Raw genomic sequence first — 26,553 nt, forward strand, 5'->3', positions numbered from 1 at the left:
TGCTGAAGAGAGTATTAACAGTAGCATTGGGAGTTTATTTAAAACTTTTTATTCTCTTTCTACCACCATGATTACTCATGCTGACATTGCCATCCTTGCAGTCGGCGCTGGCGCCGCTGGAACAGATTCTGCCGCAGGAAGTGCCGTTTGGCAGTCAAGTCGGTGCCGTTTTACTGGCTGGTCATCATCCTGGTGTTCCTCAACACACTCACCATATCATCAGAGCATTACAACCAACCTTTGTGGTTAACACAAGTGCAGGGTACGACCTATTTGAATGATTGTGTGCTCAGTGTGTTAGATGGAAAAAGTGAGAACTTTTATTTGTTGAAGCTTAGTTGGGATATCTGACGATTATTTTTCATGAAATTCAGCAGTTGTGTTATGATCCTCTGACATCAAATATTCACTGTTTTGCAGAACAAAAGTTAGATATTAAAGTCGGCTTAAGGATTCGATTTTTACTTGTGTTTTATTTATTTATTTATTTTATTTTATCACTCTGAGTTAACATGCAGGCTGAACATGACATGACAATAATCAGCTGATGGAAAATAAAGGGGAAATGCTCAGATTAGAATATTATAATGTCATTTTAGCATTGGTGGACTCACCCTTCTTGACTCACAACGGTTTAGTGTCCAGGAAACAGCAGAGAACATTTTACCTAGTAGAAGTCAACCATTAGCATTAGCAACTCCACCACACAGCAGAACTCCTTTAGGCTTGTGTTATTTGTGGAGATGAAACATCAATATTGTAAAGCATTAGAAGTCAGTGATAGAGATGCGTTGATGTTAGCCAATCAGAGGTGAGATATCTGAATATCAGAAAATGAGACTCCCAAATCCTGCCATCTTCTGCTCACCTCTGCTGTGGCTCACTTCTAGCTCCTGGAACGAGAGAACAAAGTTTTTTCCCCACAAAGATCAACTCACAGGACATTTATTTATGCTAAAGACCACTAAACATGTATTGAAAACAGCGCCTTGGACTTCCCGACGGGTTGCAGAAGGCGCTTTATAAATAAAGCTTTGATTTTATTTGAAATATGTCCAAAAACAACCTTTCAATTTTTTTAACAGCATACGCTCTTCTAATATTTTTTTGTGTTTTTTTAAGTCATGTTCACATATATTTGTAAAGATATTATTTTCTGTTGTCAAATCTTTTTCATTTCACATTTCATTTTCTTTTTGAATCTCTTTTCCTGACCTGTCAGACGTGGCTAACAAGGTGCTGCTCGCTATGTTCACCTCTGAAATGCTGGTCAAGATGTACAGTCTTGGGCTACAGGCCTATTTTGTTTCCCTCTTCAACCGCTTCGACTGCTTCGTTGTGTGTGGAGGAATCACGGAAACTATTCTGGTCGAGCTGGAAATTATGTCTCCCCTTGGGATTTCTGTGTTCCGCTGCGTCCGGCTGCTGAGGATCTTCAAGGTCACACGGTGAGCTTATCATCCCACCGTGTGTTACTTTGTGTAGTTTATGTGTGTCTCATCTTCCTGGATCCTTTTAGGCACTGGCAGTCCCTGAGTAACCTAGTGGCATCACTGCTCAACTCTATGAAGTCCATCGCTTCCCTGCTGCTGCTGCTCTTCCTCTTCATCATCATCTTCTCCCTGCTGGGCATGCAGGTGTTCGGGGGAAAGTTTAACTTTGATGAAACTCAGACAAAGAGGAGTACCTTTGACAACTTTCCCCAAGCCCTTCTCACTGTGTTTCAGGTATTTACGATTAGCTTCTTCCTTTAAAGTCCAGCTCATCTCTGCCACGTCCATCTGAGTGACAGATATGAACAGCATGTTAAAGGTCCAATAAGTAAGAATTTTACAGTGAAATAATCTCATAACAGTCTAATGTCTCAGTCGAGTTGGAAGGAAAGTTACACTGAAACGGATTTCCTGCTCAGCTGGTAGGGTTGTCCATTTTTCTTCTTTTAAAACCCCAATCTGCAACTTTTATACTTTAAATAATGTATTTTTTAAATGTTCTGGTGGCATACTATCATCTATTATGTTCATTTTTGGAGCTGTGATAGTGTTATGGGGTCCCACGACTGTTTACTGCACTATACAGTTTTTGACCCACGGTCCACCACCAGAAGTACTGACTGCGTATTGCTTTACGGATGGGTCTCACTCTCCAAAGCTGAAACTGTTGAAAAGTCCAACATCAATTCATAGTGAGCAACTTGTGCCTGATTTTGTGAAAACTTTAGATGAAATGTGTGTGTGTTTTTTTTTTTTTTTTGGTTGGGTAGCATCTTCCTTAGTGGAAAGTAATGCACTGGGGGCAAATGGAGACCCATCTAAAATGGCGGCCAGCAACAATGGCAGTGCTAGTCCACGGGGTGTCTACGTATATATGTTTGTGGTAGACCCGCAGTTTAGAGACTTGAGCAATGGCAGATCTACCAAAGAAAGCAAGAAATCCCTCAGGAGAGGAATCTAGGAAAAGATAGCGAACGCGATAGAGCAAGTGAATAGACCAGAGCTAACATTGGGCCAGCTTTTCCTCGCTGGAGAGCTCTTCTCGAAAGAACGTCATGTACTATACAGACTCTGACCTAGCTGCGCTGCTAACGGATAGGTAAGTAATAAATGATTTCATCGGGGTTATTGTGTTTTGTCGGGCATGAAGTTGTTTACACTCCTGATAAAAACTTTATTCAATGCAGAAACACTGCTTAATGTGTTTGTTTGGGCATGCGAGTTGGAAAAAAGCCAGTAAACATGCTTCTTATGCGTGACACGAAGATTTGATTGATTGATTGATTGATTGATTGATTGATTGATTGGTTGGTTGATTGATTGATTGACAGTGACGTTACACAGCAAGCCTGGAGAGGGAGACAGAAAGCATAAATCCGCAAAGTACAGGAATGGGGCTTTAAAAGGCCACAAAGTAATTGTTTACAACCAGTCCCGCCCCCAATATGCCTGGTTCCAGAACCAGTCACATGTGAACCTACAGGGTTGCCAAGTCTTCAACTCATACACTGCAGGGGAATTTGTAATTTTACACCAGCCAACAAAGAAAAGCAACATTGTGTAAAAAATGTTATCAAGTAAAAGGAGCGACCTAGAAGTTATTTCTGGTACCTCTAAGAAGCCACAAGATCCTTTTGTTTTACTCTAATATTGGGTAAAGAAGGCTAGTGGCTAATGTTGAGCTAACATTGCACTAACAATGCTAATGTTGAGGAAAAAGAAAGTCTGCTCTTAAAAAACCTCGCTAACTTTATATAAAAGTATAGTGATAACCAGCTGGGGTTCACCCACACCACCCAGATTACACAGCTTGGAGTATACCAACTCTTTATTATGCTTTCAGCACTCTAAGCACTCGTGATCCTCCTCAGTCACAGCAGGACTCAGATGCTTCACTGTCTGCTTTCAGTCTCCTCTCTGTCTCTTGCAGCATTTTCCTTTGTAATCAGCCGGTGGATGATTTATAATCTATCCCCGTGGCCCCTCCACTTGTGTGCACTGCCACACAGTGAAATATGCTAATGTACTTTTCAACTTACTGCGTATGGCTCGTCTTCACTCATCATCTAGAGTAGGTTTGTCTAAAATGCGGTCTGGGGGGCTGTTTGCGGCTCTCAGAGTAATTTTGCGTTGCCTTCATTAGTGTTTTCAGAATTGTGGAATTAAGTCTCTCCAGGAGGCTGTGGATATAAATCCATATATTTTAATATTTTATGTTAAAAAAATTTTTAATACATCAAGTTTAAGCAGAAAAAAGTGAAAAATATAAAATGATGTTTGCATTATTTAAAAAATGTATTTTTGAGGCCCTTGTCTTGAAAAGTTTGGACATCCCTGATCTAGTCTTCTGACACTGTTTCACAACTGGCAACCAGCAATGGCAGAGTGGGAGTGGCTGAGAGCCGACTCTTTTGTTGTGATTCAAGGATTGTAGTACCCAAACCTGACCACCAGATGTCACTCTTGCTTCATGCACATTTAAATGCTAAATGAAAGAGAAACGCTTCTTTACAGACTACGGTTTGAAGTTGTGAGAAAATAAAGTAATAAAGTAAAGTTCATTTAGCTTTAATCAAAGAAAGAAAAATCACCATCACAAATCACAGAGTTATAAAATTCATCATAAAAGCAAAACAACAAAATATCATGAAATTAAAATGACAGTTTAAATCAGTAAACACAAAATAAAGAACAATGTGATTTTGACATGTTATTTGGATGCAGGGTTGCTGAAAACATTCATTTACAGACGTCTTCTCTTTCTGCCTTGTGCTTTGATTCATTATCCACCATCGTCTGGTCTTTTGTTATGACCCTTATAGATCCTGACTGGAGAAGACTGGAATGCTGTGATGTATGATGGGATCATGGCGTACGGAGGCCCTTCCTCCTCTGGGATGGTTGTTTGTTTTTACTTCATCATTCTTTTCATCTGCGGTAACTGTATCCTCACTCATTCTGACACACCTAGAGCCTCTAAATAGCATCTGCTTTTAATAAATGAGTAATTAGTGGATAAATCATCTTCAAATATGTGATATTTTGATGATCTTTAATGAACACTTGCTCAGACATCCTCCTGAATGTCTTCTTGGCTATTGCCGTGGACAACTTGGCAGACGCAGAGTCTCTCAACACGGATGATGGAGACAAAAAAGGGTAACAAGTCTTTCTGTGTCTCCCAACTGTGAAGCTAAATCTATCTGTGATTCACTGACTTGTATCTGCTGCTTACAGGGACAAAATAGATGATGACGACAAAAATGACAAGGTATCACTTCATTTATTTCCATCCTAAAAACAAACTTTATTTAAACAGTGTGACATGAATTCATACACTCTGCTGTGTTGTAAGGAGGAGGAGGAAGAGGACATTGACGACAACGTGGCAGATGAGGAAGACCCAGAAGTTCCATCGGGGCCTCGGCCAGCCATTGCTGACCTGGTAAAGAAGGAAAAGATCATTCCAATCCCAGAGGGAAGTGCCTTCTTCGTCTTCAGTAACACAAACCCGTAAGACACATTTAACTTGAGCTAACACTGACAGTTTGTGTCTCGTGTCACACTGAGATTAAATGTCCTTCTTCCTCCAGGGTGCGAGTGTTTTGTCACAGACTCATCAACCACCACATATTCACCAACCTCATCCTCGTCTTCATCATGCTCAGCTCCGTCTCTCTCGCTGCTGAGGACCCAATCCGAAACTTCTCCGCCCGCAACATTGTAAGTAAAACACTTCCATTGAAAATGGAATTAGGTGAAGCAAAGTGAACTGGGTCGAGTAGAAACATTTGGTGAATTGATTCTTTAAAGCAGCAATCTGGTGTTTTTTCCACCTTTCAAAACCTAGGAGAATTCTTTTTTAGAAATCTGTAAAAGTGATAGTTTTACCCTTATATTGTGTAGGTAACACATCAAATTTTCTTTATTGCTTAGCCTGCCCGAGTCCCGTAGAGCCCAATACAATATCAATTGAGTGCTACAGCATTCGCCAATAGCCTTAGACACCAGCTTATGTACAGAAGTCAATCAGATGATGGTAACATTTCTCATGGTAAATAAAGTCCTTACAATAGATACACATGTATACTGTATAAAACACACACACACACACACACGCACGCACACACGCACACACACACACACACACACACATATATATATATATATATATATATATATATATATATATATATATATATGTATATATATTTTTTTTTTTTACGAAAAACAGGTGCAATCATGGACATAGTTTTGACTTTAGAAGTGGGGGGGACACAACTGGCATGAGGACGAGGGGGGAAGGGGGTCTTTACAGTAAGTATACAAAAAACATGTATAAAACCTCGGCCTAGAGGCATGTCAGCAATGCGGAACGGTCTAGCACACAGGTGACAGGAACTGCCAATCACACGCTAGCTTATGGACGGTTCTAATGGAAAACAGTCTTCAACACAAGCAGTTGTTTTCCGCTTGGTCCTAGTGCTCAGCCAGTGTCTATGTAGCTCATTCACTGGCACTGATGACTTTTACAGGGCGGGCGACGTAACAAGCCCCCGCACCGTGAGAATTAACATCACATCTCTAAAGCTGATCTTCATCCACTTATGTCACACGTCACGTGATCAGAAAGCAGAAAATCCATGAACTATGAGATCGTTTTGGGCCGCTGCTGTGAAAAAGGCGAGGCACAAACCGGAAAAGCTTCTTCAGCTCACTGTTTGACAATGGATTATGATTGAACGGATAACGCTAGAAAGATTTGGTGTTTACACGATCATAGAGCACAATCTTCTGTGGCTCTTCAAAAAACAGTAAAAACACTCAAAAACGCTGGAAGTCAGGGACTTTTCTGACTGGGAAACGGCTGGCAGTGAATGAGTTAAGATAGCATAATATTGTTTTTGGATGGTAAAAAATGCAGGGGAAAAATGACTTTGGAAAAAGTGAGGGGACAAGGCCCCCCCCCCCCTCCCCATCTCTGTCCATGAGTGCAAAACACATACTGTTTTTGCCTTCTGATAAAAACAAACAAACAAAATAAATAAATAAAAAACCACCAGATTTCTGCTTCAAATTTTAATGAAAGGGTGTTTAGAAAGATTTGGATTTAGCTGAGGTAACATCAGGCCAACTTTGTAATTTTGACAACTTTATTTTATTTATTAATGACAGAAAAAAAATAAGGAAAGCATATAATAAAAATATTTCATTGAATGTATTGTTAGAATTAAGCAGCATTATCAGCTCAGTCATTACAGATTATCAATTTAGCATCATTTTACGGTTTTGTTTTTATTTAAAATGAGAATTTAACTATAAAGGAATATTTCAGCCATGTAGAACTGTGGTTATGACCAAAATTAAGAGTAATTATTCTTACCATTTGTAGATTTCTCCCTGAACAGCCTCGGTTCAGAGAAATTGAGCTTATATTTGACACAAGACTGATGAGCTAACAGCAAGTCTGAGTTAAGATATAATTGACATGTATGTAAAGGATAGAATGGAGAAATTAACTGTAATATTGCAAAAAGAAAAATTCTTCAAACTAACATTTTTAGGAACTAACAGCTGACATTTAATCACACACTCGTATTATTTTCACTTATGTTTTCATTCAAATACTTTTATGTCTTTTTTGACTTAAAATTAAAATATCCTATCCAGAGAAACCCCTGTATTATAGAAGATGAAATCTGTTCCCAGCTCTTTCTAGAAAGATTTTAAGGTAAAACAAAGTAAGAATTTTAAATTCTTTGAGTTAATTTTGTCCAAAGATACTGCTCATAAATGAAAAACCAATGTGTATCAAGTGTTTTAAGTGTTTTTATTTCATCTGCATGCTTTTACTAATCGTTCTTTTGCAGAAAGAGGTAACTGAGCTGAGTAACTCTCTTTATTTCATTTATTTTGCATGCAGTTAGAAAATGTGAGCTAAAATTCGCGAAAAAACCAGTGCAGTCTTTTTTTATTAAACATTTCTAGTGTTTTACTTTTTTCATGCAACGCTACGCTAAATACACCATGTTTGTGTTCAGAATTAACTCCCTCACTCCTAAAAAGTGCTAGAAATTATTCTTTTTCTTTCTTTCTTGCTTTCTTGTTTAGAACTAATGTCTAAAGCTGCACTGTCTTTGTTAAACATGTACGTTGCTTTTTGCAGATACTTGGTTACTTTGACTATGCTTTCACCGCTATCTTTACTGTTGAGATCGTGTTGAAGGTAAATGGCCTGTGCCCCCTGTCTGTGCTGTCACTAACCTCACCCCAGTAACACTCCAAACGTCTCGTTGCCTTCCAGGTCCTAGGCTATGCAGATTATGTCTTCACTAGTATGTTTACATTTGAGATCGTGTTGAAGGTAACCCCTTAAAAAGACAACGAGAGCCTTGCTGCATTCTCTCCTTGTGTGTCTCCTGCCGATCAGTACAACCTAGCTTGTTTGTTTCCTTTCTCTTATTCACTTTTTTTTCTTCATGGCACCTCTTTTAAAAATAATTATTGGACTTTTAAAGTCTCTTTTTTAAACGAAAAAACTGAAGATTTGCTAGAATTACATTTGTAAATAGAGAATTAAAACTTGTGGGGGAAGGAAACATCACATCGACATAACATTATACTCACTTGGGTGTAACATCATTTTAGTAACCATTTGCTGATGGAGATGTGGGAAAAAAACTTGATGCAACCCTTTTTTGTGTGATGCAACAACATTTAATGAGCTGTTATTATTATTATTTTATTTTATTTATTTTTTGACATTTTTGAGGCATTGGCTGAAGTTGAGTTTGAGGTCAGGGTTTGTGTTTAAAGTTTGAAGTCAGCTCCAGTCAAAGCTAACCACCATGCCTCCTGTACTGACTGCTCTTCAGATTATCCATAAAAGAGGGGGCAAAACCAACCATGTTCCCACAGAGCACGGTTCAGTCTGCTTTCCCTGAATGACTGCATGTAAATGTGGAGTCGCCTCTGCAGCTGTTTGCAAAATTACCTTAAGAAGTTGGCTATTAGCGCTCCTATTGAGCAACCTTCTGCTTGTGTCTCTCTGCAGGGCTTCACATTTACTTGCACTAGGAAAAACAAGCATTCTGCTTTTATTAGTTAAAAGAAAAGTTATCTTGGCTGTTTTTTTCTTTCTCTTCCTGCTGAGTATTTAAGGCCAAGTTCACTGAGAAACTGTTTTTTAGCTTAACATGCAGGCTAAACGCTCGGATTAAATAAGTCAATTGCACGTCATGATGTCAAATTTGCATTCATGGACTCACCCATCTTGGCTCTCACCGGGGAAGGCTGTTGTTGGTTTAGCGTCCAGCAGAGGGCAGAGTGTGTCTTGGCTAGTAGAAGCTAACTGTTAGCACTAGGAACTCCACCACATGGCAGAACTCCAGGCTTGAGTTATGTGTGGAGGCAGAGTCAGTGGTAGAGTTGCAGCAATGTTAGCCAATCAGAGGCAAGATGTAATATCAGGAAGTAAGACTCCAAATCCATCTGTCTGATGCTCAACTCCATCTGCCTGACATTGAGTTCCTGAAACAGGAGCGCCAGAGCTTTTTTTCTCTTAAAGATCAAATCAAAATGCATTCATTTATACTAATGACCACTGCAAACGTGTTAATAAAACAAGTGAACTTGGTCTTTAAATTGGGAGCTTCCTCCCTTTGGTTCTGAGTTAATAAAGAACATAACAGAATGTGCTTTAAGACGACGGTCCACATGAATGTGACAGTAAGGACATTTCTTGTTTCCAATCACTATAGCTAGGCTTCCAAAAGGTCTTAAGTATCCCTGAACTTAAGGCAACAAAATGCATGTTTTATTGCCTCTTCCCATAGTGGATTGTGAAAAAAATGACTTACTACTGCATTCATGTAGCTAAGGGCCGTGGGGGTGACGACAGTAGATTTGATTAGTTTCCTGTTTCACTGCTTTGAGACCGTCACCCCAAATCAGAGTGATCTAAAAGAGTGTGAAGATGTGTGGGCGTGTGTTTGAAATCAAGATAGAGTCCTTAATTCTGGCTTTAAATAATTTTTTTTTAAATGACACATAGTTTAGATATATCTGACTAAATATATATTTTGTAGCATTGACACCTTCTGCTCTTCCCATCAGATGACAACATATGGAGCTTTTCTCCACAAAGGAGCTTTCTGCAGGAATTACTTTAACCTCCTTGACCTGTTGGTGGTGGGAGTTTCCCTCGTCTCCTTTGGTATTCAGTGAGTACCTAAGAATCTGTCTCAGTTTATACAGTCTTTACAGGCTGAGCATGCAAAAGCTTTTAGCTACTCCTCATTTTTTACAGGTTGTTTCCTAAGCACTGTTTAATAATTAAATCGGCTCATTCTACTAGCATTGTTAAGGCTTTTTATAGATTTCTTTGAAATTTTGTTGCTTTTTACTCTTTTTCTGCTCTATTGTATAAAATTCAGCTTCACTGGTGTCCCGTTGTTTTTAGTGTTCGTTTTAAGGTTTGCATTTTCACGTTTAAAGCTCTCAGCAGCCTGGGACTGCTGCATCTCTCCAAGCTTCTTGCTCCTTATGTCCCTGGGTGAGCACTGAGGTCCACTGATCTTCTACTGCTCTCCACGCTCCAGATGAGATAAAAAGCACGGGGGGAGCGGGGGAGTGTGATGCCCCCACACTTTGAAATGCTCTTCCATTGTTGGTTAGACAGGCTCCATCTCTTGCCTCTTTGAAATCTCAGTCAAAAAAATAAATAAAAAAAAAACAGAGATTTACATTTCTATGATTTGGCCTTTGGCCTGTGATTTTATGACCGTGTCTGTGATTTTATTTATTCATTTATTTTATCTTGTAATTTTTATCTTATAAAGCATCAAATCACGACAAGTCATCACAGACTGAAAATGCTAGCTGCTAGCCTTTATGTAAGCTACCGGCACTGCGAAGAGCAATTACCGTAAAGCAGGTAGACAAGTGAACTTACCCGAACCACAAAACTGTTGAGTGCAGTTTCTGGTCAGCAGATGGCAGCAGATCCACTGAAGCCTGTTAGATAGCAATAGCTTCCAGTCTTGGGTGTTGCTTTAATAACCATCAGAAAACAGAGAGAAAAGTTTACCAGGATCTTTTGGTCATTATATATATAATATTTGCCTTCTTGGAGGTGAAATCTTTTGACGAAGTGCCTTTGTGTACTTCTTACTACACTTATTTGTTTACAATGCTCAGGTCTTCAGCTATCTCTGTGGTGAAGATCCTTCGAGTCCTCAGAGTGCTTCGACCCCTGAGGGCCATCAACAGGGCCAAAGGCCTTAAAGTAGGAACTTAAAAAACATTTTAATGTCTGTAAGCTATTGGAAAGCAAAAATCAACATGTTAATTCTTTCACTTTTCTTTCTAACAGCATGTTGTTCAGTGCGTCTTCGTGGCAATCAGAACTATTGGCAACATCATGATCGTCACCACGCTGCTCCAGTTCATGTTTGCTTGTATAGGTGTGCAGCTATTCAAGGTCAGCTGGAATGAGCTTCAAAAACTCATAAAGACTGAACTTCTAGGAAAGAATCATATTCTTGATGCATTTCTTGTTTCTTTCATAGGGAAAATTTTATCGCTGCACAGATGAAGCCAAGTCCAGCCCAGAAGAGTGCAAGTTAGTGTCAAAGTTTGTTTGCATTTGTCATTCTGATGGGGTTGATGGTCCAGAGTTGAACTCATCCTTCTTCCTGCAGGGGTACCTACATCCTGTATAAGGATGGAGACGTGAACCAGCCAACAGTCCACAGACGGTTGTGGCACAACAGCGACTTTAACTTTGACAACGTCCTCATGGCCATGATGGCTCTGTTCACTGTGTCCACATTTGAAGGCTGGCCTGCGTAAGAATCATTCTTCCTCTCAGAGAACAAGAAGTTAAATGTCTCATGAATACCTCTGCCTCTCCAGGTCGAGGCTCTCAGATCCTGCTCTTGTTCATGTGTTTGTTTAGGTTACTGTACAAAGCCATCGACTCCAACAGAGAGAATCTGGGTCCCATTTACAACTACCGCGTGGAGATCTCCATCTTCTTCATCATCTACATCATCATCATTGCTTTCTTCATGATGAACATCTTTGTAGGTTTCGTCATTGTCACGTTTCAGGAGCAAGGAGAGAAAGAGTACAAAAACTGTGAACTTGATAAGAACCAGGTGAAAATCTTTTATTAGAGTACAGTAAGCTGTTCCCTATAAACACCTAGACCATGCTAACTTTTACTCCTACTATGCAACAATGGTCAACATTAAAACTTTCTTGATTTTGTGTCGTTGCACATTAGAAGTGTCACATTTTGCAGTCTCAACGCTGACTACAGCTATTGCACTTCTAACGGCAGATGTAAACCAAACCTGCCTTGTCTGATTCTGTTCAGCGTCAGTGTGTGGAGTACGCCCTTAAAGCCCGTCCACTGAGGAGGTACATCCCTAAAAACCCATACCAGTACAAGTTCTGGTATGTGGTCAACTCCACTGGCTTTGAGTACATCATGTTTGTGCTCATCATGCTCAACACACTCTGCCTGGCCGTTCAGGTAAGATCACCTGAAATCATCCACCTTAAATTGTGGGACTGTACAGCGTTTTTGTCTGTGGCACAAAGAATGATGTACAGTGGTCTCTCGTTCATCGCGGGGGTTACAATCTAAAAATAACTCACAAAAGGTGAAATCCACAAAGTAGCCAGCTTCCTTCTTACAATTGCTCTGGATGTTTTAAAGCTGTAAAACCCCTCGCTACACACTTTATGCACTTTTCTCAGACAGGCATGAACATTTTCCTCTCTTGCTTTAACACTGTGCTGTAAAAAAAAGCTATCACAATTCTAAAGGTAAGAACTGTTTTCAGGTGTTTTTATTTGTTTTCCCATAACTAGTTACCAAAATAAGCTGCCTGAATGTTTTTTTTAGGCTGCCTGAATGCTTTTCCTGACAAAAACACCTCTGGAACACCGAACGCTGATTATATTACGGCCTTAGCAGCAACACGAAAACAATAAAACAACTCTGTGCATTCGGTTCGGGTCCAACATTCCACTCCTCTCCTGCCCCTGCACTGCTACCACTGCAACTTTTAAAACCAGGAGAGGCCCTGGATGTGTACTCACCAAGCTTAGACTTTTCACATGGACACATCTAATGCTTTTCTTCCCAGCTGCTGACATTTTCTCATTTTAGACATAAAAGTGTTCAACTATTTCCACCATATGTGGTTCCCACTAGCTTGTTCAAACAGACCAAATGGATCGGGACTCTGATTGGTTCTTTTCTCATCTAGTCTCACCTACCCCTTTTGCTGATTGGTTCTTTTTTTTTTGGTTTCTATTTTCTGATTAGATTTTCATTAACTTATTCACTGCCAGCCGTTTCCTGATCAGAAAAGCTCTTCGCTACCAGCGTTTTTAAGCGTTTTTACTGTTTTTTAAGAGTTACAGAACGTTGCGCTCTTTGATGATGTCGGCACCAAAACTAACAAAACAAAAGAGGAGACTCACCTTTTACATCAGGAAGAATCTGCGTGTTTCGAGCGCTATTTGTTCTTTCATAATCCGTTGTCGAATTGTGATCGGCAGAAGATTTCTGGTTCGTGCCTCACTTTTTTTTACAGCAGCGGCCCAAAAAGATCTCCTAACACTTGGATTTTCTGTTTACTTATCATGTGACGTGTGACGTACATGGATGATGATCCGCTTTTGAGCTGGGATGTTTGTTCTTATGGTGCAGGGGCTTGTTTTGACGGCCACACAGTAAAAAAATGCAAATGATGACTTTAGTCGTCAATGGCAGTGAATGAGTTAATTACAATTATCGTTGTCACTTTTTACTTATTGACTGAAAAAAATCTGTGAAACAGTGAAGCCGCGAAGAGTGAACAACATTATAGTGAGGAACTACAGTAGAGGAGCTTGTTGAATTTAAAACTAAGCCATTGTTTTTCCATTTAAAAATCTTCTTCTTGGGATGAATTTAAAAATTAATGTTTGTTGTTTTAGGTGGTTAAATCCAATCTTTTCCAGCCGATTCCGATTTGTTGAAAATCATGTGATCAGACCTGATTTTCAATGTGATCAAAATTGGAGCATCCAAAATAATGTGTTATTATATTATTATTATTATTATTGTTGTTGTTGTTGTTGTTGTTATTATTATGCACAATTCAGCTATGGTGTTTCCTGTGGTCAGCTATAAGTTTTAAGACATTTAATCCCTTTTCCCTCTGCAGCATTACGGCCAATCAGCACTTTTTAACTACGTAATGGACATTCTCAACATGGTCTTTACTGCTGTCTTCACTGTGGAAATGTTTCTTAAACTCATCGCTTTCAAACCAAGGGTGAGTCACACAAATGATAAACAAAACAAACTAGAAAAGCACCCACCAGACTTTCAAACGCACCCACCAGACTTACAAACACATTATTCATACACATTGCGGCCCAGTACAATGGAAAGACGGGGGGGGGGGGGGGGGGGGTTAACATCAGGAATACTGGCGTGTGGTAGATGTTATAAATAAACTGTGTTTATTCAAAAGGAAGTTCTGTAAGGCAGGAAGTGGCACTGCACAAAATGATTTGCAAGATAAGTCCTGAAGGTAACTGTCAAGGTAAAATACTATCATGACAAAACATAAAACACCTGGAGCAACACCATCGTCACGGTGGAGCGCTGCAACAGCCGGCTTATGTATATGCATGAGATCCACAAGGCACTTTGCATTGACTGTTTATGGCAGTAAGTGGGCGTGGTGAGGGCGGGATGTGACTAAAAAGCAGCTGAGAACCTTTCTAGATAGTTTCTGATTTATGAAGCGGAGATTGCGTGCAGCTGTGCGTACTCCATGTTTGATAGATCACAAACCTACTTGGCGTAAGTACATTTTTTTTTTGCTGAGCATAAGTACGGTTTTAGTAAGGATTCTACGCAATGTTTGATACATGAGACATCAGAAACTATCTAGAAAGGTTCTCAGCTGCTTTTTAGTCACATCCTGCCCTCACCACGCCCATCAGTGCAAAGTGCCTTGTGGATCTCATGCATATACATATGCCGGCTGTTTCTGCGCTCCGCCATGACTTTTTTATTTCAAAAACAGAAGAGTGAAATTCAAAAGTTTTTTTTTTCAGAAGTGAATCAAAAAAGCAACAGTTACCAATTTAAACACCAAGTGGCAGAGTTGTACCATTTAATGGAATTTAGCTGAAATGTGTTTAAATGAAGACACATGTGGCTCCACAGCTGCACGTGAAATACATTAATGTGGAATGATGTGTGGAAATCCACTAGTTACACATTTTACTTAAATAACCAAGTTAAACTGAGAAGGTCTGCTTGCTACAGGAGGAATTAAGAAGGTAGGAGGCTCAAACCAGGCCTGCCGCTATCCATGGTGCTGATTGTTAGAAGCAGTGGAGCGGCACTAGCCATGGTGCTGGAACTTAAGAAAGCAGGCTTCCAGGATGAAAAGACAGCACCTGTAACAATGGGGATAATATTAAAAGTACTGATTTAACATTTTGAGAAATGCTATTATTTTAGGTGCAACCAGACTGTAGCTCTCTGGTTAGTGCTTTAAAGCAGGCTGCTCTCACTGCAGAATAGATAACTAAATCAAAAAATAAAACTAGATGATAGTTATACTGGCACATCATGAACGTCTGAATTAGTTGCTACCAGTGAGTCATAATTATTCGATGTCTCAGACTACAAAAAGAGCCACAACCTTTTGGTCTTCTGATGGTGGATATGTCCACTTTTCAAAGACTGAAGGCCATAATTATGTTCAACACAGCAAAATTTAATTAAATTTAGTTGAATTCAGTTTATTTATATTGCATCAAATAATGACAAGATTCTTTTTAAGATACTTAATAAAGTAAATGCTCCGATACAGTTCAGTTCATTATGCCAATCAATTAAACATTTCCAAAATAAGGCACCCAGCAAATTGCATCAAGTCACTGATTAGTGTCAGAGTCTTTACAGCAATCCTCATATTAAGCAAGAATGTAGCGACAGTAGAGAGGAAAACTCCCTTTTAAGAGGAAGAAACCTTCAGAGGATGCTGACTCAGTACAAGCAGCCATCCTTCACGACTTACTGGGGATCGAGAAGACAGAGCACACACACACGCACACACTCATGTGTCCACACACACAGACACCCCCTACACACACAAAATATATACCAAGTAGTATTTAATTTGCTACATTGTGATTTCTTAGTAAATATTATGCCTTAGTAAATATTCTATTTACTAAGAAATAAACTTTATTGTCTTTATCTCATATAATTCAACAGGTGAACTAGTAGTAAATTCCATATTAAAGAAAGTAAAATGTTATTACCAGTAGAGAGAGAATGTTAAGTGGTTTCTTTTTTTTCCATTTCCTCTCATTCTTACTGCCTCCTCGACCAACAGCTCTGTGTTGCAAAGAAAGACAGGATGCTTGTAAGAGAAGAAGTGTGGTTTGCAGTGTTTACAAAAGATTTCTCAAGTTTTGTTAATTTCCTGATGGCAGTGTGTTTACTTGTGCCAGTAAATCACTGTAGTCAGCCTGGAGGTGCCATCAGGGGTTCCTGTGTGTTTTGAAGGATGCATTAATGTTTCAGTGTAAAGAGCAAATCACTGTTTTTTTCTCTGATGTTACACTCAACCCAATCAACCTCGCTCAGGGATATTTTGGGGATGCCTGGAATGTGTTCGATGCCCTGGTAGTGATTGGCAGCATAGTAGACATTGTTCTCAGTGAGATTGATGTAAGTAATTTGGAATCAACGTCACTGCTCTCTGACTTCCTCCTCTTCTGGACACTTTTTTTCAGCTGTTTTTAATGGCAGGGTGCTGATTTATGACCTTTGACCGGATCTTTCCTAATACTTCTATTTCTTTTTCTCCTCCCCTGCTCCTGCCATCCTAACCTTATCCTCTCCTCTCTCCTTTCTCCACTCCTCTCTGGTCACCTTTCTGACTCTCCGTCACCTCCTTCCTCATTTCACCTCCCCCTTTTTGACCCTTGCATGTTAACAGCACTATTTTGCTGATGCTTGGAACACATTTGATGCCTTAATAGTTGTTGGTAGCGTCGTGGATATTGCTATCACTGAAGTGAACGTAAGTACACGTTTCCTGTGTCTCTCTGGTTAAACTGAACCTCTACAGGAAAGCCACATGGCGAGGGTGAGGGTTACCCATTTGTATTTGAATACGTTGTTATGGTAGCTTCCACTTCATTTTAACCTGAAAAAAATTATAGGAACTTTAAAGGTGTGGTTCACTCAAAACCCATTTTTTAACGATTATTTCTGATTATAATCGGTCACTCTGAGTTTTTCATGAAGGCTGAACATGAAAATAGTCTCCTACACCTATCTCCTGCATTAGCTTCTAATAGAAAATAGACGGTTAAACTCTAGGATTAGAAAAGCCTCACAGATCTATGTCACACTGTCACTGAACCTTCATGGACTCATCCACCTTTACTCACGACAGGGAAGGCTGTTGTGGGTTTACTGTTCAAGAATGAGCAGCGAACGTCCCGACTAGTTTAAGCTAACCGTTAGCATTAGCAACTTCACCACAAAGCAAAATCTCCTCCAGGCTTGTGTTTTTTGTGGAGATAAAACATCCATGTTGTAAGTTAGTTGTAGAATTGCATTGCTGTTACTCAACCTGGGGTGAGATGTTCAAATGTCAGGAAATAAGACTCCAAATCCTGCCGCCTGAAGCTGAGCTGTGAAGTGGGTCACTGCTAGTTACTGGAAATGGTGCACCAGTACATTTCCCCCCCTGAGTATGACTTACTAGAGACATTGCTACTAGAGACCACTATAAATCTGTTGATTAAATGAGTGATCCACACCTTTAAGGAGTTGCAGTTTTTGCAAATTAACTCTTCATATGTATCATTGATTTGCAACACGCCATTGGCTTTCGTTTAAAGTTTCAGTTTGACTCTTTTATTCAAATTTTGCTGCAAAAACAGAATTAATCTGACCCTTGTTAGCATATTGCTTTCTGCACATGTTTATTTATCCTTGTGATAATGTATAATGCACCTATGGATTGTTTTAGTTTTGACCAACACGGTGTCTTAAACAGGAGTGGCTCACACTGCTTTGCCATCTGAGTCCAGCGTTAGGTTCAGAACCAGCCTTTTTACGATGCTGTCTAATTCTTTACTCTTGTTCATTTTGTTCCCATAGAAACTTGTAGAGGCAAGTATTCAAATGAACTAAGAAATGTTGCTTGTGTGTAACCTGTTGTTGAAATCAACTTTATCTTTGGAACCCCTCTACAGATGATTCAGAGCTTGTAATTACCCCCAAAATAATTAATAGATTAGGATGAAGATAGATGATTGGGACAGAAGTCAAAAGTTTAAATACAAGAGAAAAGAGTTAAACTTTTAAGATTGTAAAATATTTCCCATAGAGCTGCTCTTGAAAACAAACACTAGAACTACTACAACTTTCTGGTTTGATCAGTTAAAGTTCATGGGGAATTCTAAGAGATAGATTATCTGTGGAATAAAACAGATGAATTGTTTTTCATGTTGTCGAGGCGACTACCTCCTCACCTGGATCCTTCTTTTCTTAACTCGGTGTGCTCTCATGTCTGAGCTGCAGTGCTGTTTTTCTGGAGTATTGTTAACATTTTTAGTGTTGTGCCTCAAATTGTGTCTGCATGAGTGTGTTAACAAGCACTAACTGTGTTTGGAGTTACAATTGTGGTGTGTTTTTGGTTATTCAATGTTCAATGCATGTGTGTGTTTTACATGTGTAAAGTTTAGTTTGTAGGGGTGTGTGTGTGTGTGTGTGTGTGTGTGTGTCTTTTAGAAACAATGTTTATGATGTTTAGTTCTGTTTTATGTTGCATGAGCACCATTTTGTTTGTGTTCATTTAACCACAACAGCTGATCCGTCATGCGTCCGCTTGTTCATTGTCAGTAACTGTCTTCCAGGCATGAGTTTCACTAAACTCTCTAAATGCATGCTGGAATGTTGGGCAGTCATCTCATTCCCTAACATCCTTTCCATGTCCGCCTCTCACAGATGACAATGGGCCACCCGGCCTATACCCCTCCGGTTAGTGTTTTCCATAGAGCCTTGTGGAGTTTTTCCTTTTGCTTTTTGGCTTATTTTACTCCTCCAGACAGAATGGCCCTGGAGCTCTGAGCTTGGAGGTTCTGCACAGCTTTAAGGATTCAATCCAAAATACTCATTTCCCTCATTTTTCTTGTTGAGCTGCAAAATGCCAAAGAAGTTTATGAGTTCATGAAAAGAAAAAAGTAAAAATCTATGAATACAAGAGAGAAAAGGACATTTTCGGAAAGAATAGACTCAGATGTTTACGTTTTTTTTTGTTTCTACTTTCATTTCAAGAATCAACACAAAAAATAAACTCTTTCAGAATTAAGAAAAAATTGGTCTTTGAAAGATTTGTTTCCATTTCCTTTTTGTATAGTATGTAGTCTGGCCATGACAGAGCTCAGTTGTGTGGCGGAATCTAAAGTTGTCTTTCTAACTGTCTCCGCACATAGCTTCCAATGGGGGGGGGGGGGGGGGGGGGGTCATCAGGCCACCGGGAAGAGTCTGCAGTGTGGCCCGACCACCAAATTGTTCCCAAGTGCAGCCGTGGCTGCAGCTTGCCGCTCCCCACGGTGATGAGTCGAATGTGGAGATTTCACCAGTGTGTGATGACTAAGGGGACTTTAACTTTAACTAAACTTAGCCGAGCCAATAGTATTCCTGCTGAGGCTACAATGGAGCGTGACTAGACCGACCTGCAGAGCAAAACATTTTGCTACTGCTAAGGTTTATGCTGATTCCTATAAGTCACAAAGTCAAGAAAAATAGAACATAGGACAGCCCAGACAATTCTACGTTTTTACTTGCTTTTCAGAGCAAATCGGTGCTAATTCTAGAACAAAGGCATCCATATTTTACAATATATGTTTAAAGTTGTGCAGAACACTGCCGCTTTGCATAAAGCAAATATAGTATAAATAATCTAGAAACAAATGAGGTCATATAGTCACCATCAACTAAATCTACATCTTTTCAAGCAACAGTAACTTTAAATTTAGTTTCAGCCATGTTTTTATATCAGGAGTAAACATTATTTCACCTGTAAGATGTCACAGTAATCAGGTAAGATTTAAAGTATATTTGATGAGATCAGTCACTGAAGGTGAATTAAATTCAGCTGAGTCTGAGGTTCTTTGATGATCTTGTGTTTGTGTCTCTGTGAGTGACCGTCTGTTTTGTTTTGTCTTCCTGTAGTGAGCTCTTAAAGCTCAGAGTGGAGCACATGTGTAGTGCAGGTGTGTAGACTCCAGTCAGGTGCATGACAGCAACTTCATTTACTTTTCTTCTTCTTTTTATTCCTCTCTATCTCTCCCTCTTGTCCTGTTTTGATGTTCTGACCTCCTCCTCTTCCACTCTGCTGTCCCTTTTTCCCCTCTGTGTTATCTATATCTCTCTTTGCACCAGACTGTGAGAGCGCCCTGCTGTAGCGATTATATTGCAGGACACTACTGGTTTGCATGGTTTGCTGCTGTGCTATGAGGTCACCAATGGCTCCACGTCATTCCCGTTTTGCGCGTGCGTGCAGTGCTTTTGCAGCAATGTGGCGATGCAGAATGCATGCTCCATCGAGGCTGTGACCAGGATTACCTAAAGAACCTCCTCAAGCTAACTGTACTTTTTATTTGAAATCATCTCTGCTTGTTTTGCACCTCATACTGATGGTTTGTTAGGCTGAGAGGGCGGAATGAAGCCATTTCTGTCGGGAATTTTATTTATTTGTGTGTTTTTCAGCTCTGAGCTTTACAATATTTCTCTTTTCAGCATCTATTTAAGTTTTTTCTTTCATTTGAAACTCATTTTCAGTTTAATCGCACCAGTATGACTGGTTTTTAAAGCATTCATTTTTTTATGTGATAAAATACTTGCTGGTTGTGAACAATGCCCATCAATCACAAAAGAGTATTGTGAGTGGGTGTGAGTCTGCGTGAGCAACTGTATATATTATGAGTTTGTTTGACACACTCAAGCTCTTTGGGCCAAAATGGTTTTCAGCATCATACAGGTACAGCTGTTCTGTTGGCAACATAACTAACTTGTCCACTAAGATCATGCTTTTAAGCCTTTTAGCAGTAACATAAGCTTTCAGGATGCAGGAGTTCAGGCTGTTTATGACAGATTATGCTCTTATCACATCATTCCACACTTCTTTTGTCTGTGAGAAAACACATCAACTTTGTTTACCAAAAACATTCTCACCATGAAGTTCATTTATCCTCGTTAGTAATCGCCACCACACTGGGGGAGTGATAAAGTTGTGTGTCAGTCTTGTTAAATAAGATATTAATGTTGTCTGTCTAGTGTCCTGTTAAAGGGATGGTTCAGATCTTTTGAGGTGGGTTTCTGTGGAAAGGCTATGAGGACTTAACATCCTACCCGTTATGAGAATCTCACCTGAGGTTGGAGAACTAGAGATTAAAAGGAGACTAGGCAGTTTCGGCTTGCTTTTAGCACCCCCTTGTTTACGTTTAGTAAAACCAAAAGCAAAATGCATCTCCTCGCTATGCGTTCAACTTTTTATCACCTTAATCCAACAGGTGAAATGTCTCCCCAGCCTTCATTAGTGTCTACAGGAGCGGTTAATCAGTCAGTCAAACAAATTAGCTGTTTTCATGATCTAAAACATGCAGGAAATGTGCTGGAAGCTGGCTGCAGGGCCAGGTATGTCCGCTCTAATTTTAGGTCCAACAGACCGGATCGGCATGCAGAAGTTGCAAATGCGGTCTTCCGGTTACAGAGGGCAATAGGGATCTTAGTGATATTTAATTAACCCTGCAAGGGGTCATTTTACCACATACTGGTTCAGGAAAATTATTTAAAAATACTAAAAAGTTGCATAGTATGTATTTTTGTTCTGATGAGACAAACAAGGTAATGACCAATCACAGTCAAACCAAAATTAATTGATAAAATTATGTCATCCCTGCCCTGAGGTGCTGCATAACTCAAATAACTAGATCAACATGACGTTGTCAGTCAACACACCGACCGTAGTAAATGTGAGGTTCACTGACAAACATATAACAGTTGTCCTTTTTGAAAAAGGATTGGTCACTCTGAGCTACACATGCATGCAGACCATGGAAATAGTCTTCTACCCCAGTTCCTGCATTAGCCACCGATAGAAAATGAACGGGGGTGTTGTGACACTCCTTTGTTGTATTCAGAAAAAGCCACGGAGATTTACGCCACACTGTAAATTAGCATGTATGGACTCACCAAGCTTGGATTGCCATTCCAGAAAGTGGTGTTAAATTGAGGGGCTATGAGACAGCATCTCTGCTAGTAAAGGCTAACCGTTAGCATTAGCAAGCCTGCAACACGGCGGAACAAGTTCGGACTTGTGTTATTTGTGGAGATAACACATAAACGTTACATTCTAAACCCAAGAAAGAAGAGCAAGCAAAGGCGGTGGAAGAGTTATGCTGCTCTTAGCCAATCAAAGGTGATCACATATCATGAATATTAATGATCCGGTACACATGTAACTGGGTATCCCTCAAAATGAGGATGGGTGGGGAAGGATTTTCTGTTCCACCAAAACCTGGTGATGTGTGTACATCCAATATGGCCGACCACTGCCTGTGCAGCTAGCAGCCCTTTCTGCTAGAAGCTCATAAACAATTGGGACATTTTAAGACCGGAGTTACTTAACTGCAGCTGCAATCCACTCTGACTAGCCGTTAGCTTGTCCGTCTCATCAAAGCTAATATTTACTTCTCCAACCTGAGGCTGTTTAAAGAGTATTCTACAACAGGTAAGATATTCATTTTTCCACAGAACCCTGGTCAGAACTATCTTCTTAAGTAGAGTACAACAATGTTAAGCTGTGAACCTGTTTTGTGGTAGTCGGTATTTCCTTCATCTGTTGTTAAAATCATGTTTGTTTGCATAGAAACTGGTAAATAAATGTCTGTCTTTATACTAAGGATGATGTTTTTTGTGGCATCAGTGAGACAAGTAGTGATCATGTTCTGTTTGCGTCCTGAATGCCGTTTGCTGGCGTTACATGTGTCTGAATCTATTCTGTGTGAGACCTGCTGGCTCTGTACAAGTCATTAATCCAGGTCTTTGATCTTAAAGCCAACGGAGACTCCTCAGGTGGATGAGATGGGGGTAAGATGCTCTGCCCCCCCCCCCCTCCCCCCCTCCCCTGTTAGGGCCATGCCATGTTTGGATTTGCCTTTATGTTGTCTTCTCCACCTTCTATGATCTGTTGCTGATTTCAGAACCATTTACATCTTCTATACCTCACGTCTCAGTTTGCTCATTTGCATATTTCCTCAGAATATTTGCTCTTCATTCTCTTTGATATTTGGAGTTTTTTGGAGGAAGTCTGTGTCGCTCAAACGTGACGCTAGTATCCTGCTGAGTGGGAGCGGTTTTTGAGCTGTTCCTCACGTTTGTACTGTTGACACTGCTACATGGTCTCTGCCTCCCTTCTGATGGATGACCCCTGGGATCAGATCACCCAGCTCTGACCTGTGAACCTCCTGGCCGACCCGATCGGGTCGGTCCCACTGTGACTCCGCATGCAGTGACTCTGGATTGAGGGTGCCATGCTTGAATCCAGTTTCCAGTCAAGTATGGCAAAGGTTTTCTCCAGCATGCTTGCCTCCTTGCTTCCTCCTCTGTAGGTCTGTACAGAGACGGGGAATGTGGAAGTGCTTTGAGCGCCGGCCAGCAGAAACATATCAGCCACATCTGCACGCGCGGGAAACTACAATTTAGTTTGGAAATTGGCAAAAAAAATTGTTTTGAACATTTGAAAAACAGACTTCAGTTGTCAAATTTGAAAACAAGCTTTTAAAGTTACATATGACAGTAATCTGAGTATTTAAGAGATGTTTTTGGCCCATATGTTTCTGTTTTTGGTTGTGATTCATCCCACAAAGCACAGCCAGGTGCTCCATGTCCAATGTGCTGCTACTCATCAGACAGACCTGACTCAGGGATATTTCTTCTCAGAACACGGAGGACAGCGCTCGCATCTCCATCACCTTCTTCCGTTTGTTTCGAGTGATGCGGCTGGTCAAGCTCCTCAGCAGAGGAGAGGGAATTCGCACCTTGCTCTGGACCTTCATTAAGTCCTTCCAGGTAAGGTGCAGTTGAAGGAAATGATTGTTGGCTGGAAGGTGAATAAAAGTACTGCATATTAATAATGTCAGTATCTGTTTTTGACCCCAGGCTTTGCCATATGTTGCTCTTCTGATAGCCATGCTGTTCTTTATCTATGCCGTCATTGGCATGCAGGTTGGTAACTGAACGTGTCAGACTTGTTTTTTTATCTGCTAAGTTTTGCTCAGAAGGCTGAGATCTGAGCGTCCGTTTCAGGTGTTTGGAAAAATTGCCATGGTTGATGGTACCCAGATAAACAGAAACAACAACTTCCAGACGTTCCCCCAGGCTGTACTTCTTCTCTTTAGGTCAGTTCCTATCAAAGAGAACCAGAAAATGTCATTAAATTTAAACTTTCTGTGATTGATTGGTGTAAATGCTGTCCAGGTGTGCCACAGGTGAGGCGTGGCAGGAGATAATGTTGGCCTGTATGCCAGGGAAGCTGTGTGACCCAGAGTCAGACTACAATCCTGGGGAGGAGATGACCTGTGGCAGTGGATTCGCAATAATTTACTTCATCACCTTCTACATGCTCTGTGCTTTCTTGGTATCTGAATAAAACCTGTTTTCATCCTACTTGTATTTAACTGTGCTTGATTTTGGCTTCTGCAGCTTTCTGATTACAAGTGCCGACAAAACAACTCATGCAAAGTAACTCAAACTCTGTTTTAGATCATCAATCTGTTTGTGGCCGTCATTATGGACAACTTTGATTATCTGACACGTGATTGGTCCATTCTTGGTCCTCATCATCTTGATGAGTTCAAGAGAATTTGGTCAGAGTATGATCCTGAGGCAAAGTATGTGATTTATTTACGTTTGTCTATTTGAGCTTCTTTGACTCTGTCAGAAAACTTAACCTGTTGTTTCTCTTGTTTAGAGGCAGAATTAAGCATCTCGATGTTGTGACACTCCTCCGTCGCATTCAGCCTCCTCTTGGTTTTGGCAAACTGTGTCCTCACAGAGTAGCCTGCAAGGTTTCCTCCTCTTATTCTGATAACTTCATACGTTGAGTGCAAAAATCCTGATAGTAAGTCGCGTCAAAGCCCTGTAACTGTGTTTGTTTCACAGAGGCTGGTAGCCATGAACATGCCTCTGAACAGTGATGGGACTGTCATGTTTAATGCCACTCTGTTTGCTCTGGTGCGCACTGCTCTGAAGATCAAAACAGAAGGTATACGGCAAACCTCCTGACATATCTTTGTTGTATTCTTTGAAAAACCTGACCAGATTTCAGCCGTGTTTATGTGTGTTTATCTGGCTTGCAGGTAATCTGGAGCAGGCCAACGAAGAGCTGCGGGCTGTCATCAAAAAAATCTGGAAGAGAACCAGCATGAAACTTCTAGATCAAGTGGTGCCTCCTGCTGGTGGTTAGTGGAACCACCTTCTCTTTGACACACTTTTGACCTGATTCAGCAGTGTCGAGTTGCCTGCAGAGACACACACACACACACACACACACACACACACACACACACACACACACACACACACACACACACACACACACACACACACGCACGTATGTCGTTCTATCATAGTGAGGACCCTCCATTGACTTCCATTCATTTATGTGATTTCACCATGCCTAACCCATACCCCAACCCTAACCATAACCAATGCTGATCTATTCCTGACCCTAACCTTAACTAAAACTTAATTTACACCATACCTGTAACTGGTATAGTAAGCTTCTGGTAAGCTTCTAAAAAAAAGTGAGGACCCAAAAAATGTCCTCACTTTGTGGGGAAAATGTTCAAAATGGTCCTCAGTATGTAATATGTACAAGAACACACACACACACACACACACACACACACACACACACACACACACACACACACACACACACACACACACACACACACACACACACACACACAGGGCATCCTTTTTTATCTGTGTGTATTTTGTCCACACTCCTTCCTCCCGGACGCTGATGGAGACCACTGACTTATCTGCTGGGCTTTGGGCTTGCATGGCCTTGTAAGAAACAGCGAGTGCATGCTTTGTCTCTCTTCCTTTCTCTCACTAATATCTCCTCTCGCTGCTGTCTCTCTTCCTCATGCTGTTGTCTAACTTTCTTGTTTCTTCTCATGGCTTGAGCTTTTACAGCTTAGTCTCCTCACATGTGTCTCTGTGTCCAAAAACTCTGAAGAACTTCAGAATATTCTGAAGCAGTTCTGTTTTAGGGTGGTGGCATGGAACTAGTGTTGCCTCTCTGTCCGATCTCTGTCCCCAGCGTCCTTGTTCAAAGTGACTCAGGCTCCTGCTTCAGAATGATTCTTTCGCAATTGCAAACAAACACAGTAGATATTAACAAATGGAGGCACACTTTAGAGTGGAGCAAGAACTGACAGGTATGGAATTACTGCACATGTTGACCAAAATGTGCGATTCTAAATGTAGATCTGCATGTTTGCATGTGCCAAAAGTAGAGACAACTTGATCTTATTCTTCATTATTTATAGGTGTGGTTTACTGATAAAACATTTTTAACAATTATTTCTGATCAGAATCAGTCACTCTGAGTTTTTCATGCAGGCGAACATGAAAATAGTCTCCTGCATTATCTTCTGATAGGAAATAAGCGGTGAAACACTTAGATTTGAAAGGCCTGGCAAATGTACGTCAAGCGGTTGCTTGGACTCCCCCATACTGGATCATGATGGGGAAGGCTGTTGTTGGTTTAGCAACCAGAAAACAGCCTAGAATGTCTCGGCTAGCAGAAGCTAACCATTTGAAATAACAACTCAACCACACGGCAGAAACTCATCCACGCTTGTGTTTTTTTGTGGAGAGTCAGTGGTAGAGTTGCATTGCTGTTGTCCAATCCAAGGCAAGGTGTCC

At 40.5% G+C, this 26,553-nt stretch overlaps 1 protein-coding gene across 6 annotated transcripts in view; it reads left to right on the forward strand.

The window, feature by feature from the left end:
• cacna1da (calcium channel, voltage-dependent, L type, alpha 1D subunit, a) overlaps positions 1 to 26,553 on the forward strand; it is an 85,994-nt gene that overhangs the window by 47,989 nt on the left and 11,452 nt on the right. For 2 of the 6 annotated variants that reach the window (XM_070549434.1, XM_070549439.1), the window contains 27 exons: positions 102 to 262; positions 1,223 to 1,448; positions 1,520 to 1,727; positions 4,316 to 4,436; positions 4,565 to 4,652; positions 4,731 to 4,764; positions 4,849 to 5,006; positions 5,087 to 5,216; positions 7,660 to 7,719; positions 7,798 to 7,857; positions 9,609 to 9,715; positions 10,692 to 10,779; positions 10,867 to 10,974; positions 11,063 to 11,115; positions 11,195 to 11,341; positions 11,452 to 11,653; positions 11,875 to 12,033; positions 13,721 to 13,831; positions 16,529 to 16,612; positions 23,554 to 23,682; positions 23,773 to 23,838; positions 23,920 to 24,011; positions 24,091 to 24,250; positions 24,376 to 24,503; positions 24,584 to 24,680; positions 24,775 to 24,877; positions 24,972 to 25,073. In XM_070549434.1, coding sequence (XP_070405535.1) covers positions 102 to 262; positions 1,223 to 1,448; positions 1,520 to 1,727; positions 4,316 to 4,436; positions 4,565 to 4,652; positions 4,731 to 4,764; positions 4,849 to 5,006; positions 5,087 to 5,216; positions 7,660 to 7,719; positions 7,798 to 7,857; positions 9,609 to 9,715; positions 10,692 to 10,779; positions 10,867 to 10,974; positions 11,063 to 11,115; positions 11,195 to 11,341; positions 11,452 to 11,653; positions 11,875 to 12,033; positions 13,721 to 13,831; positions 16,529 to 16,612; positions 23,554 to 23,682; positions 23,773 to 23,838; positions 23,920 to 24,011; positions 24,091 to 24,250; positions 24,376 to 24,503; positions 24,584 to 24,680; positions 24,775 to 24,877; positions 24,972 to 25,073 — 3,182 coding nt within the window. The remainder of the gene's footprint in view (positions 1 to 101; positions 263 to 1,222; positions 1,449 to 1,519; positions 1,728 to 4,315; positions 4,437 to 4,564; positions 4,653 to 4,730; positions 4,765 to 4,848; positions 5,007 to 5,086; positions 5,217 to 7,659; positions 7,720 to 7,797; positions 7,858 to 9,608; positions 9,716 to 10,691; positions 10,780 to 10,866; positions 10,975 to 11,062; positions 11,116 to 11,194; positions 11,342 to 11,451; positions 11,654 to 11,874; positions 12,034 to 13,720; positions 13,832 to 16,528; positions 16,613 to 23,553; positions 23,683 to 23,772; positions 23,839 to 23,919; positions 24,012 to 24,090; positions 24,251 to 24,375; positions 24,504 to 24,583; positions 24,681 to 24,774; positions 24,878 to 24,971; positions 25,074 to 26,553) is intronic. The other 4 variants (XM_070549438.1, XM_070549437.1, XM_070549435.1 and 1 more) reach the window with 3 other exon arrangements.

The sequence above is a fragment of the Nothobranchius furzeri genome, chromosome 3 (assembly GCF_043380555.1).
Source record: "Nothobranchius furzeri strain GRZ-AD chromosome 3, NfurGRZ-RIMD1, whole genome shotgun sequence".
In the NCBI taxonomy this organism is placed as follows: domain Eukaryota; kingdom Metazoa; phylum Chordata; class Actinopteri; order Cyprinodontiformes; family Nothobranchiidae; genus Nothobranchius; species Nothobranchius furzeri.